The sequence below is a fragment of the Manis pentadactyla genome, chromosome X (genome assembly GCF_030020395.1).
Source record: "Manis pentadactyla isolate mManPen7 chromosome X, mManPen7.hap1, whole genome shotgun sequence".
NCBI lineage: Eukaryota > Metazoa > Chordata > Mammalia > Pholidota > Manidae > Manis > Manis pentadactyla.
In genome coordinates, this window is record NC_080038.1 from 129,584,079 (window position 1) to 129,599,745 (window position 15,667).

At 38.3% G+C, this 15,667-nt stretch overlaps 1 protein-coding gene across 1 annotated transcript in view; it reads left to right on the plus strand.

The window, feature by feature from the left end:
• The window catches only part of LOC118935114 (PABIR family member 1-like), a 28,117-nt gene that overhangs the window by 3,632 nt on the left and 8,818 nt on the right, over positions 1 to 15,667 (plus strand). Inside the window, exons 3-4 of the mRNA XM_057495201.1 lie at positions 4,687 to 4,762; positions 14,816 to 14,872. Of these exons, the coding sequence (XP_057351184.1) occupies positions 4,687 to 4,762; positions 14,816 to 14,872 (133 nt within the window). The remainder of the gene's footprint in view (positions 1 to 4,686; positions 4,763 to 14,815; positions 14,873 to 15,667) is intronic.

Here is a 15,667-nt window from a genome sequence, read left to right on the forward strand (position 1 = left end):
CCATCCCTTTACTCATCGAGGTTCTGCAGGTATTCATTCTCCCGTGTTCCTGGAGCCCAGAGATCACACCCTCAGCCCGGCGGGGGTGGGGGTGGGGCTGGCTGCTGGAGGGAACCTGAACGTCCTCTACTGACGGTCCACCAGAACCTGAAAGCAGCTACCAGTTGGTGTGGAGCACAACTTTTTCTAACTTCACCCCAACTCTTACCCATTCCTTTGAAGAAACCAAGCACTCCCACCCTTGCCTCCAAACCTTTTGTGATGACTGTAATTTTTGTCATTCTCTCTGCTTTGTCACCTCTGACCTTCACCTCCAGCAAATGGAAACTGTCAAGTAAATAAGCTTGGGCCTGTTTTACACCTGGTTTTTATTTTAACAAAAAGTTTAGGTACCACAGAAATGTGATCTAAATTTTGCATCATCAATGGCCAGTATTGCCCTAACTTGTTCCTGGGGGGTTGTGCAAAAAATCCTACACATTTTATGTGTAAAGCACAGATACACATATGCAAGTTTCATGGGAATTTTCAGGAGGGAGCTATTAGCGGGGAAGAATGCCTAAGAAAAGCTCCTTAGAGGGCTGATGATGACAAAGATAAGATTTAGAAACACTGATGGTCAACAGTACTTCCTGAATATATCCAAAGGTCTGGCATGACTGTTGCTTATTATTTCTTAGAATTTTAAAGTGAGATCTTGCACCTCACATTCCAGTATCATAAAGTTTTATCGGTATTGTAAAAATGTCTGAGAAATGCATTCACTACAAATGTTATAAACTTTTTTCCTCCTGTTTTTGCTGGCTTCATACTAATTGATAGTGGTAAATCACACTGTTAGAAGTGAACTCAGAGACCAGATCTACCCCCTTTGTTTAACATATGAGGGAAGTGAGCCTTATAAATATCCAAAATGACATAGTAGCAGAGCCAGTACAAGGAACCTGTGTCTCCTGACTCCTAAGGTAATGCTTTGTCCACCAAGAGTCGACATCAGCTAAGCTGATTAACTCTAAAGAAATGCAGCTTTCTGGTCATTTGCAGTAAGGGAGAATATATTGTCAACAAATGAAAAGCAAACTAAGATTGACCAAAAAATAATACATTACCTGTTTTAATTAAAAGGCAGATAGAAAAATAAAAGTAGGGGTTTTGCTTGTTGTGCTGAGAACAAAAACGTTTCAGAATTTTAGTCTAACCCTGTTGTGTGAATACATGAATTGTTATGGACCCACTCTGCTAGTAGAAGAATACCCTTGGGGAGAATGTTGGTTTTGTTGGAAGCCTTCATGAAATGAAAAAACAAGTTGCAAATGATGGGGGATATATACTTGAAGGAACACCATGGATCCTGTTTAATACATTAAGTGTTGGGGAGGGCCGGGCAGGCAGGCCCCGTTCCCCAATCCCCAAAGTCCTGAAAGCAAAGAGAGTGATCACCATGATCCCTCCACACTTTGCTTGGTTCTGCAAAGGATTTGAAATTTTTATGTGTCCAGTTCTGTAGCTTAAGGTCCTGAGGCATGAAGTGAAACTGGTACAGAACAGGGAGGGTCAATTGTATACTTATCTAGTAGGAGTTAAAGATAAAGAAACCACAAAGCAGACCAAGTCCAGGCACTCTTGTTAATCAAAAAGATGTAACACAGGAATGATGTATGACATGCCTGGATCACGGAACTTGTCCAAATGATCCCCTGACAGCATATTTGTGCTGTTGTGGCAAATTTAGGATACGGTCAGAGAAGTTACACTGAAGCAAGAAAAGTTTAGAGTAGAATTATCCTGACCCTTATTTGAGTTCATATTCTCCTCAGTTCTTCTCAGCTGCATATGTACACTGCTCACTTTCCCTTTATTGGGCCTCTAATACTTGTTGCAGTGCCTCTTTCACAGCTCACTAAATATTGTTGCATTTTCAAGTAATTTTCCAATTTTGCTTGATGCTTCTTGCATATAAAGACTCTCAATCTCTTTTGCACCAGCATTTGCAGGATTTGTTCCTTAAATGTTAACTCTTTAATACAACTATTACTGTTTTTAAGAAGTCCCTGCACTATTTTGTATACATCTTGAATTAATAAAAATACCAATGTTAAAAGTTTTGAACCTCTTAGTTCTTTTTACTCGTTAGCCTTCTAAGTTGGCTGACTTTACTACCAGTGTCAATAACTTTATATACCCAACTACTGCCCTGGAGCCAAATCCAGCCCACCACTTGGTTTTGTAAATTGTTTTATTGGAACATGGTAACCCCGTTTGTTTACTTATTGGAACATGGCCTCTTTCCCACTACAATGGCAAAGTAATTGCAACAGAGATTGTAAGGCCGACAAAGCCCAAATATTTACTATCTGGCCCTTTGCAGAAAAAGCTTGCCAATCATCTGGTTTATTGAACTCTTACGATCCTGGGAGAATAGTGGCCATGAAGAATGATTGCTTTGGGAATATCACTGACATAAATAAACTGTAGTTTAAACAGAACAGCTTACTGATCATTTGATGTGTAGCGTTGAACATCTATCTAGTTGTATTATCTTCACTTTTTTCCAAGTTGTAAGTAGCATTTAACTCAGTTGTAGATACCACCTAGGATTTTATGAATTAATGTTGAGTGACTCATACCAATTGAAGTTTATGCTGCCTCAATGGTTTCTTTCAGTTATGGTCTTATTAAATAAAATTGACAGGATATATTTCTGTTCTCGTATGGGGAAAATGACTGGGAGAAGAAGTAGAAATTAAACCCATACATATATCCTCATAAAATATTGAGTTACTACCTGTTATATGCAAATTACCGTGCTACAAAGATGTATCTCAAGGCTCAGCTTTTAATAAGACAGATATTGAAAAGACTTAAATGTATGGTAGAATAAGATCTGTGCTCACGGAGAAAGAAAGTGCTAGGGAAATTCTAAGGGAGTGAGAAATGACAGGGGGATTGGCGAGGGATAAGGTAAAAGTTCTTGGAGTGGTGGCATTTGAGATGGGTGCTAATGGATTGATAGGATGCAGCCTGGAAGATGGGACTAAAGAGCTGGAACAGCATTCCAAGTATACAGAGCAGGCTCAGAGGCAGAAAAGCAAAGGTGTATCCTGGAGAGTTGGTCAGCTTTGGGTCACTGGCTCCCAAGCGTGCATCTGCTGACCAGTGCTGATTACAAGTGGCATTTCACTAGTCCATGGACTTTGAAAAAGTTAGGTGCAGCATACGTAAATATATTGTTATGAAGTTGCCCGTCATCCTTTCCTGGGCAAGATTGTACTTTATTCTGAGATTGTTAGACCTAATGTTTTCAAATACCAAAATGTCCTTTTATAAATGAAATGATGGTGTTGGGAGGTGGTGATATATATATATTTTTGGTATCATTAATCTACAATTACATGAGCAATATTATGTTTACTAGACTCCCCCCAATTTTTTTTTAATGACCTTATTTGGCAAAAGAAAATGGCAGCAAATGTATGATTGTTCCAAGATTTTGTTCTGAAATTGTTTACTATCCCATAAAATCCAAAAGTATAGAGCTTAACGGGGGAGGGCTTTGAATGTCAGAGAGAAGAATGGAACTGAATTCTGCAGAGTATGAAGAGAGTTACTGAAATTGTGAGCAGGAGAGCAAGCTGTTTTTTAGGAAGGTGATCTGCTTGTCAAACATTGTAATAGGGAGAGAACAGAGGGGAGGCGACCAACTAAACTATTGCAGAGTCTGTGGAAAAGCAAAAAGGCTTTCAATTGGTTTTTTGGCTAGAAGTCCGAAAAGAATAAGGTGAATATAAGAGAGATCACAGAGGTGAAATCTAAAAGACCTGGCACCTGACTGGATATAGGTGGCCAGAAAGAAAATGTTAAAGATGACTTCTTACCGTCATTGGGAAAGCCTGGATGAAACGTCCATGGGAACCCTCTGTATTCTGTTTGCAACTTGTGAGTCTTAAATGACATAAAGAGGAAAAGATGACTTCTTTAGGGTCCCAAGCTCAAACAGGGCTGGGGACAGCTGGGTGGGCACTGTCAAAGCTGAGGAGACAGCCCCATCTTCAGCGGACAGTGGCTGCTCAGCTTTAGTTTGTTGTTGCCATGTGGGAATGTGGCCCAGTTGTAGCAACATCTTGCAAATGTTCAATAGAAGCCAGGCGTCTGGAATCTGGATTCTTTATGTGAAATCTCTCAGTGTTTCAAGTGTGTGCGACTAATTCAAAAACGTCTTTAACACCAAGTAGGCCAAACAAAACGTATCTATGGAAATGTCAGTTCTGTCGACCTCTGTTACTGATTATCCCTCTTAGCATGTGAAAATTTTGAAGCTGAGATGGAATTGTTAGTAGCACATTGTAGCTCCAATCATAAATTTAAATCAATTACAGGTTTACACAAAATGATGTATTTCCGAGGCCACAATAAATTACACTTACTCTTGGTAGCATGATTAGCAGTAAAGTGTTATGCTTGAGAATTCCTTACCTTACATGGACACTTGTGTAGGCTCAGCCAACTAAGGCTTTGTTTAATGTGTGTGTGCATGTGTGTGTTTTTTAATTTCTACATCTGCATGGCTGTCTCCATGAAGAAGCCATTTACGTTAATAGCACTGCTGTTTAAGTATTTGAAATCTTATTTCTTTTTAAAAATTTTGTAGCAAGTTTTAAATGACACATGTTTTCTTTTTCTTCTTAGTAATAATTCACAGGTGTTCCAAGCTGACAAATTAAGAACTAGAACAAACAGTACAGCAACGACAGGACACTGTCTGGTAAGAAAATGCTTATAGCAGCCTCACTGGCCAAGACTTGTGCTACTGGTCTTAATCCCTGGTCCTCAAACTTGAGTGTGCACCTGGAAGGCTTGTTAAAACAGACTACTGGCCCTTAACCCCAGAGTTTCTGATTCAGGAGGTCTGGGGCAGGGCCTGAGAATTTCAATTTCTAACAAGTTCTTGCTTTGAGAAACAGTATTGAGGGAGAAACAAACACATTGACTACAATTGTGATTGCTGCAGCTGCAGCAGAATTAACTTTTAAATCCCATATGGATTTAACATTGAGATTTGTTTTTATGTATAAGACCATCTGGCTTTATTTTTAAAAGAACATTCTAATTTTGAGAGGAAATTTTGCAGGCTCTCCTCAGAGTAGTTTTCAGGCTTTTAGTTCAGCTTTTATCTTGCATTTATCATGAATTGAAAACAAAGTTTGTTTTTCATGGTGTTATAATGCAATCTCTAAATTATAATTCTTATCTACTAATTGTCCTGTAAACATAGGAAATATGCTTATAGATCAGTAAGGCAAGTGAATAATTGATTCACTGTATGAATCTTTTTATTGAGGGTAAAATTCGTATAACATATAGTTAACAATTTTCAAGTATACAATTCAGGGGCATTCAGTGCACTCACAATGTCATTCAACCACCATGTTACTCTTGTTTCAAAAAGTACACATCTTTGTCTTATTCCTGCTGAAAGGCTGTAAGCATTCAGTCGTTCATTATTAGTATGATCTTAACTGTAGGTTTTGGTAAATGCCCTTTATTATTAGAAAAGTTCTTTTCTACTCTTACATACTGAGTATTTTTATCATGAAAGGGTGTCAAATTGTTTCAAATGCTTTTTCTGTGTCTATAGAGACAACCATATGGTTTTCTTCTCCTCCGTTCTGTTAATATAATGTATTACATTGACTTTCTTATGTTGAACCACCTTTACATTCCTGGGATAAATCTCACTTGGTCCTGGTGTATAATTATTTTAATGTACTATTGAATTCTATTTGCTATTATTTTGTTGGGGATTTTCCCATCTGTATTCATAAGGGATATTTGTCTATAGTTTTCTTTTCATGGAATATCTTTGCTGACTTTGGTGTCACAGTAATGTTGATCTCATAGAATGTGTTAGGAAATGTTTTTCCTCTTCTATTTTTAGAAGAGTTTGAGTAGGATTGATGTTGATTCTTACTTAAATTTTGGGTAGAATTCACCAGGGAAGCCATCTGGGCCTAAACTTTACTTTGTTGGGAGGTTTCTAAAACAAATTCTGTGTCTTTACTTGTTTATAGGTCTGTTGAGATTCTCTATTTCCTTTTGAGTCAGTTTGGTAATCTGTGTTTTTTTAGAAGAATTTGCCCATTTCATCTAGATTGTCTGATTTGCTGACATACATTGTTCATAGATTTATTTTACATTATTTTTTTAACATGATGGACTCCATAGAACATATCTGAGGAAAATGTTATAGCTTGGAACCCATTTTAAAATTATTGCCTTCCTACTCTTAAAAGTGGACATTTTCCTCTTCATAGAATGATATTCAATATTATTCTTCCACATGCACTAATGTTATATTGGGAAAAAATAGAATTGTTCATTAAACAAATCTTCCCTCTTCCAGCCCCTCACTGTTTACTCATTCATTCAATATTTATTGAGCTCTTGCTTATCTATCAAAGCCCTATCCAGTCTTGTTTTCTACTCAGGCAAGTCAATGCATTTTTAGGAATCTATTATGTATTAAGCCCTGATCTTGTTGCCAGGGATATCTATCCTAGTTTGAGGGTGTTAGGGAGGAAAGGACATCTTAGCTGAGATCTTACTAATGTGTAAGAGTTATCTAGTTTGGGATATTGGTTGGAGGAGAAGACAATATTCTAGGTAAAAAATAGGATGTCTGAAAGCCTGGAAGTGAAAAGGAATGTGGTGTGTAGAGAACAGAGTATGCAGAGAATTTGAAAGAAGTGCATTTTAGCTCTAGTGAAAGTAAAGATGAAGTGGTAAGAGATGAAGTTGAAGATGTAGAGTAGTGCAAGATCTGTAGGGCCTTCTAAATCATACTAAAGATTTTGCACTTTATGCTAAAGTCAGTGGGAAGCCACTGAAGGGTTCTAAGTCTGTAATTGATATGATCAGATTTGCATTTTTGAAAGACTACCTGGCTGCAGAGTGGAAAGTGGATTGGAATAGGGCAAAGGTAGATACAGGAAGATCATATAGGAGGCAACTGCAATAACCCTGGCAAAGAGCTAATAGTAACTTGGACTAATGGGATGGCAGTGAGCATGGAGAAAAGTGGCAGAGTCATGAGATAATCGAAAGGCAGAATCAATTGGTGATAGATCTGAGGGAGAGTGGAAATGGTAGAGGCAAAGATGACTACTAGGTCTCTGGCTTGGGCAACTGATGGGATGATGGTACCACAGGAAAAAGGGAACATTGGAAGAGGAGTAGCTTTAGAAGGGAAGACAAGTTTAATTTTGGACATGTTAAGTTTGAGGTTCTCTGGGAGCTCTACGGAGAGATGTTAGATATACTAGTTTGAAACTCAGGGTTGAGATCTAGGCTAGACACACACATTTAGGAGTCATCAATAGATCATTATTTAAAGCCATGAGAATGAATGATATGAGAGAGTATAAAAGGAGAAGAGAGCATAGGAAAAGGCTTTAAAAACTACCAGCACTCTGCCAAAGAAAACTAAAATGGAATGGTCAGAGAGGTGGGAGGAGATGCAGAAGAACCAAGAAAAGCTGTCGAGTGGTCAAACATGACAAAGACTGAAAGGTGTCCTTTGAATTATGGAGGCAATTCATGAATTCCTTATATTAAAAGCAAGTTCAGTGGAGAGAGAGGTGGTGGGGATGAAGCCATTGTATAGATAGAGTTGAAGAATGACTGAGTGATGAGGACCTATGAATAGCACCATACATACTAGCTTGGTTACTGGGGGCAAATTACCCTTTCTATGCCTTAATTCCCTCATCTGTAAAATGGGAGTGTAGTAGTATCTGCCTCATAGGTCTGTTGAATTGATTACATTAACCAGTGTAACATCTCAATAAAACTGGAAGGTAAAAAGACTTAGAGCACATAGCACAAAAATGTGAATGTACTTAATACCACTGAATTGGTGTACTTGAACATGGTTAAAACGGTAAATTTTATGTGTATTTTACTGTAATTTAAAGAAAAAATGCTTATAGCATGTAAAAAAATCACTGTAAAGCACTCAGCACAGCACTGGCACATACTAAATGTTCGGTAAATATTGGATGTTTGTATTAGTAATAGTACATATGTGGAGCAACCATGTACCTGGCATTTTTTTAAATGCATCATTTTCCTTAGGAATTCTAGGCTCTTAATTTGCAGAAGGTTCCATTTAATATGACATATATTTAAAACAAACCACCTTATGTAAGGCAGAACTGACATCATTTAACCTTATTACATGATAGGCACTTCAAGGCTGATTGGTTTAGGTTGCTAGAACAGCATTACGCACATGCTTTTATTTTGTTCAAAGTATCACTTTGTTATTATTCTAGGACTTCTGTAGGTGTATACTTGCCTTCAGTATAGATATACTGAGTTATCTAGGAGAATGACAGGATAATTAGAATGCCTTTAGCAGAGGTAATAAAATCCAATTATAAGCGACTTAAACAGTAAGGGATATTTATTACCTCAAATAACAAAAAGCCTTGAGGAAAGGAGGTTCCAGGGTTGGTTAATGCAGTGACTCAATGATGTCATCAGAGACCCAGGTTCCTTCCATCTTTTAACTCTACCATCCTCAGTGGTCTCACTAACCTCTGTGCCTAATAATGGACGCAGCATTCAGAGCCATATGTTTCGCATGGTCTTACATATACAGATGTTGAGGAGGATATGCATCAATCTATTGTTAGTAGTTATCACTAGAGCATGGAATTAAAGGAAGATTTTACTTCATTCATAGCATTTCTATACTATTTGAATGTTTTTCACCAAACAATATAGCTGTTTTCATTTCTACCTCATATATTGCATTACAAAATAGTAGCATCATTCTTGAAAAAACACAAGTATTGCTGAGGGATAATCATGAACCATAAGTTTAAGGGTTTGATTCTACACTGGACTGCCCTTAAAATTGGTGCTGCAGGAACCTAGAGTAATCAAAGTCATAGAGACAGAAAGTTGAATGGCAGTTGCCAGAGGCTGTAGGGAGTGGGTGATGGGGAGGTGATGTTTAATGAGTATAGAATTTTAGTTTTGCAAGATGAAAAGAACTCTGGAGATTGGTTGCACAGCAGTGAGAATGGACTTCACACCACTTGAAAATGGGTAAGATGGTAAATTTTGATACATATTTTCCCACAATTAAATTTTTTTTATTTGGTGCTGGTTTTTCTGTATTTCAGTGGAGGTGAAACAGTGTTTTAGAAAAAATTGTGGTGGCAGAGGGCATTGAAGAACTGTGGGTGCTGTTTAACACACAAAGATGCATAGTTCCAAACCTGGTAAAAATCAGCTTTCTCACAATTATTTTCTTAATTAAGCTCAAATATTTTCTTCACCACTCTAAGAATGTCACTCCACCCAAGGCCCTCTTCTGACCATGTGGACTATGACTTCCCCCTTAATTACCCCTTTGTTGAATCTCCCTAGAGCTCTGAGGTTGGCAGGCCTGTTCCCCACTCTTCCAGTAGGAATTCTTTTCCTGGCACCTCTGTTGAGCTGGTGCAGCTGCATCTTTTCTCCATCTCGGCCCCCTCCTACTCTAAAACAAGCAGGAGAATGTTTCATCTTTCTATCGGTAACAGGCTTTTCTAGAACAATTTGTCCATTTTAATTTTATGGCTACCGATATTTAGCTGATTAGGTTTTGCTTTTCACGTTGGCAACTACAAACTCTTACATTTAATTTGTGGCCCACCCAGTTGTGAGTGTGTAATACATCCCTGGCCCTGCTTTATGCTCTGTCCTTCTAGCCTACATTCAATTTGTGTTCAGTATCTTTGTAATCCACTTTAAATCATTTCAGGACATTCATAAGCATAGCATACGACTCTTGTTCAGGATTCTCTATGTGTTTTATCTCTAGTAACTGGTAGGAAATGGGTTAAAAATAGCAACTATAGTAAAGTTAAAATTTATTTTTAAAGAACAGTGTCTTAGAATATTAGTTTTCTGTGGTCTCTCTTAAATGAAACTTAGGTTGATCTTTCTTATTTGAGTTACGTCACTGGAGGTAATTCTTGGGCATCAGGTCACCCAGTACCCTCTCAATCCTCTCCTCCCTCTGGGATGGGGGGGCAATACTAACATCATCCTCAGGGATGGACACAAGGGGCTGTTAGTCACAGGCCAATTTTTTTCTAAAACTGTTAGCTGGAAGCAGAGGAACACCACTTTGGGGTGCTTGTGCTGACTCAGGCTTCCATCAGCCCCAGTGCACAGGCACAGCAGTGCTTTCTGGTAGTTGCAGGTACTGTCTCCCTAGATGTGGTAGAGCAGGGACTCAGCTGCAGTTTTCCACATGTCGCTTTCACTGCTGGGGACCAGGATTCTAATCAGGACCTTATCATTAGCTCCCTTGCCCTTCATAGAGTCATATAGTCAGTCAGCAAAAGACAGGGGCTTGTTCTGAATACCATGGACCAGGTTCTGGAAAGCATTTTCCAGATCCCCTTTTACCTCCTTCTTGATCGTAACAGCTGTAGCTCTTGTACCTTCAAATGCTTTCTGGAAAGGATGCACACTCTGCTCAGTCATGATGCTGATCCTCTTGGAAACATCAGTTCCTTTCCTCTTCGCTCCAGCATCATGAGCCCGGGTATCTTGGGTCAATCAGTTCATAATCAGTGACAGCGCCATCCTTTGCCCTTCTGCCCTTTGCAAGGGCAACCATCAGCTTGTGGAAGTCAGCAGATGTGTCCAAAACAACGTTCTTTTCAAGATCAGTCTTGTACATTTCCTTGTAGACTGTAGATTTCCTGCAGTGCCTGGTTGGTCCTTGAATAGATGATCTCACTGAGGGAGTCCCCATCAGTCTGCCGCCCCTTCGTGGAGGAGACTTTCAGCTTGGAAGCCTCATACTGAGCAGGTGTGTTCAGTAGGCCCCTAATCACCTTATCCAGGTGGCTGCACAAGGGCTGACCTCAGTGGTGAGGCAGGTTCCTTTTTGGTCTTTCTCTGGTGGGCAAAGGCAGTATCATATCTGTTCATTGCTGTGGTTGATCATATCGGCAATGGTGATCTCATCCACACCCTTGGTCTTGATGGATGTTTCAGTGTTCAAAGCATCCCACTCAGCATCAAAGTTGATGTACACCTTGACTGACCCACATGAGCTTGGGGGTGTAGAGTGGTCACCCTCCAAGCTGAGCTTGCACAGAATTTCATGAATAGGCATTTTGATAGAAGCTGGCCCAGGGGCTGAGAACTGCAAGTGTCCCCAAGATGCAAAGCCAGAATGTATTATTTTTTTCAATCTGTAAAATAGTATGTACAGTAGGATCCAGTTCTGGAAAAATGAATACAGACATATTTACTGTGGTCATCTCTGGATGGTGGGTGATGCTGTTTTTCCCCCATTAATTAGGTTTTATACTGAGCATTTATTGCTTTATAAAGAGAAGAAAAGAAAGTGAATTTCTGTTGAAAAAAATAAGAGATCAGGATGAGTAGGTAAAGCACAGAGGATTTTTATAGGACATTGAAACTACTTGGTACAATTCTGTAATGATGGATATGGGTCATTATACGTTTGTCTAAACCCATAGAATGTAAAACAGCAAGAGTGAACTGTAGTGTAAACTATGAACTGTGGGTCATAATGATGTGTCAGTGTAGGTTCACCTATTAAAAGAATTTACCACTTTTGTTTGGCTTTTGATAGTGGGGGAGGCTGTGCTTCTATGAGGATAGGGGAAATCTCTGTACCTTCTACTCAATTTGGCTACGAACCTAAAACTGCTATAATAAATAAAGTATATTAAAAATTAAATAAAAGATCAGAAGGGAAAAAGAATGAAGAATGCTTGGCAGCAGGGAACAGATACTGTAGTTGTTTATATATCATTAAACATTGACTTCTAGAAGTATTTGATGATGGTGGTGATAATCGTGGTTGTAATAGAGTCATTTGCCATTTATTGAACACATACTATGTACCAGGCACTATTCAGCATATTATAGCGTTAGTTCCATTAACACATTTAGTATAAATAGATAATTGAAAGAGAAATGCTGTTATGAGCTCTTTTCATAACACTTCCATATAGCAGCAAATCATATGTCCAATGTCTCCCTTTTGGGCAAGTTTTATCAAGGAGTTTCCTGACTTCTGTGACAATGGTTAGACAGTAGTCTTATTGATTTGAATTAAGAATTTTCTTGAAATATCAACCAAAATAGGTAAGTTTTCCACAGTTCAAACTTTTTTGAGTATGGCATTCAAGGCTTTCCAGCATCTTCACCCTCTTGGCTTCAGAATCTTCTATCCTTCCACAGTCGCCTGGCTTTCCACTCACACAAGACTAGTAGCCTTTCCTAAATCATGCCAGGCACTTTCACTTTTCTGTTGCTTATGCTGTCAAACTCCTCAGCTTACAAGGCCCAACTCAAATGCCTGTCTCCAAACTCGCAACCCCTGTGCCCATTCACTTAAGCTTTGCTTTTTATTCCCACAAAGCTTTGCCTCCATTTAACACCCATTTCCTTGTCTACTATGTAATATTTGCTTTCATGTCTGGTTTGTAATGTCTCTGAAGGTAATAACTATGGCTTATTAGGTTTTAAAAAAAATCTTTCTTTCCCCACTGAGCAGAAAAACATTTCCTGACACATAATAAAGGCTCAATAAGTATTAAAATACTGAGAAGTTAGACCTATTTTTTCTGATAGTGAATTATTATGATGAAGTAATTGTCACTAATTTTCAAATATAATTTATATGTAGTGACTTTTCAACTATCCACATATGAATTTTCTATTGTCACTTTTACAAACATGGCTGTCTCCTCTACCTTACAGCAGATGATTAGCAAAAACAAACTGATTTGAACACTTTCTTTTTTTTATTGAAGTATTGTTGATAATATAATTTTTACTGCTTTCAAGTATACAACACAGTGGTTCCACAGTTACCCATACTGTTAAATCCTCACCCCCACTAGGGCACTTACTGTCAACCTAGGAAAATGTTATAGAATCATTGGCTATATTCTCCATCTTGCACTTACATCCCTGTGACCAACTTATATTATGATTGAGAATCTGTGTCCCTTTATCCCCCTCACACTTCCCACCAACCCACCCCAACCCCTCCCCCATGGTAACCACCAGTCACTTCTCAGTGTCTATGAGTCTACTACTGTTTTGTTCATTCTGTTTTGTTTTTTGAACCCTCTCTTAAACAAAATATAATTAGTGAGACAATACACTCCTTAAAAAGTCATATGAGACATTTTTAAAACCTAAAAAAATTCAAGACTCTACTTCATAAAAACATTTATTTGTGCAACACACATTTTATGAGCACTCATCTTCTCCCACCCACCAACCTGCTCTACTTACTGCCTTTCTTGGCCACCATCCACCTATAGGTTTCAGCTGGGAACTCCTGGCCAATCGCTAGATCTTTTCAGTTTCTGATCATTTCTCCAATCTGCCTCCTCTTCTTCCCTCTCTTCGTCATTCAGATCCTCATCATCTTTACCCTAGCTTGTGACCCTGCTTCTAGTCGCTCTTCTGTCCACCCTCAATGTGTTCTGCGTGTGCTACTAGTGCTGCCTTTCTAAAACAGGTATGATCTTCTTGTTTAAAATATCTTTGAGGTTTAAGAACTCAGAAGGACCTATGCTTTGGGTTTCCTACTAAGCTCAAAGTCTAAAGCCCGAAAACCACAATCTGATTTCAGCCAGATTTCCCCAGAGCTGCTTCCTGCCATGCCCTATCATGTACCAAATTTCAGCCACACTGAACCTCTCTGATCCCCAAACATACCTCTCTGCCCAAACATCTCTTCCCACTCCCTGAAATACCCTCAATCCTCTTCTCTCTCTAATGAATTCCTACCCTTCTCTGCGAAGCCTTCTCTCAGACCCCAGGCACAGTAATATTCTATTCCTTAAACTCCCACAAAATAAAACTCCTTCTGGCACTTACCTGTGACCTAGTTTTCCCTACCTAGACTATGAATCTCTCAAGGACAGGAAAATGTCTTATTTATCTTTGGATCCTCAGGGCCTAGCACTGTGCATTAGCATCTAGTAGGTGCTCATTAAATATTTTTGAATGCACAACTCAATATGCTCTTAAGATATAATATGAAAGTAAGATGGTAAATTGCCTGGCATTTCAAGAACTAACCAGGATACAGCTAGGATGGATAAATGAATTCTAAAGGCGATTTTCAAACTTCATTTTCGCACTTAGCTTTAAATCCCTCCATTCTTTCATTTCCCTCTCATGTGGGTCCTCATAAGCTTTGAGAAAAGACCTAAGAGGAGAAAGTAAAATGTGCTTAACTACTTCCAAGTGATTGCCTTAAGTCATTCCATATTGTGAAATTTTGGGTTCCCCAGCTAGATTCCAAGATATTTGATGGGGTTTTGTTTATGTTTCTTTTGTATGTTTGGTCAGTTAGCTGTGATTTAATGACTGTTTCAGCTTTTTCTGGGTAATGCCTGTCACTAAGCTTTAATAGTGGGCTAAAACTGGCAAGAAAAAAATGAGGTGATTCTAAGATCTAGTGCCTTGGGAAAGGAAAGAGATAAACAAGATGTTCTATTGATGGTCTCTGCCCTATACTTCTTATGTTAATGGTTATCTTGTTCCATTCTGATATATTTAGACTTTTGGTGAGTATAATTTTCAGTCAAAATTTAACTGAGTTTTTAAAATTTTAAGCTGAACGAATCCTATTGTTAGCATGCATTAGACAATCAAGAAATAGTTTAGATAATTCAACATTGACTTAATGTTTAGAAACAATTAATCCGAAACATTAAAGCAAGCTTCACTATTATATTTTAAATTTCAGTTTTCGCCAAGTTTTCCAGTTCGCATTTCCATGACTCGCGTTCAACAAATCAAGCAGGTAAGAAAACTTTCAAAACTGACAGCTGTTCATTGAAAAAGAAAATTTTGTTATTCTTTAAACAAAATACGTATGGTTCAGGAACTCTACATGAGGTCACATATGATTAAGTTTTTAATTCCAGGAATGCTTTCTCTAAAACAAAAACAGAAACAACTAAGGAGTCCTATATTTATTTGGGTTATTAACTACTTTAATGTTGATAATTTCCAGAAAGACTAGATACTCTTGTACCTTGAATCTAGCTTCTTTCAGGGATTTCAGAAAGGAAGAATGTTATATGTAAAAATTAACTTTTAGGTTCACAGTAACCATAATTTTCATGTTTGTTTTTTAACCATCAGATGAAGAAGGTTTTTTTGGACAGATAAAGTGGCCTTTATGCTATCATTTCGTGTTCACTCCGTACTGATCTGAGTTCAGGGACACATTGTACCTCACTGGCTTATGTTTGTGTGTGTTTGTGTGTGTGTGTGTGTGTGTGTACATGCCATGTGTGTTTAATAGCAAAAACCTAATACAGAATTAAACCTTTTAATTATCCAAGGATTAGCCACAGAACTTGAAAGATCAAATCACCACTCCACCACAGGTGGTAGGATTTTTTAACCCAACTGCAAGCAGACTTTTGTTCAAGGAGGGGCTTAACTGTTACGAAGCAGTTTTTATTCACTTAACACTGTAATAGGTACTCTACATCTGTGGTCTCATTTCATCTCACAACAACCATATAAGGTGAGAAACTAGATGGAAGAAATTTAGGAATTTACCCAATGTCTGCAGTTAGTGAGCGTC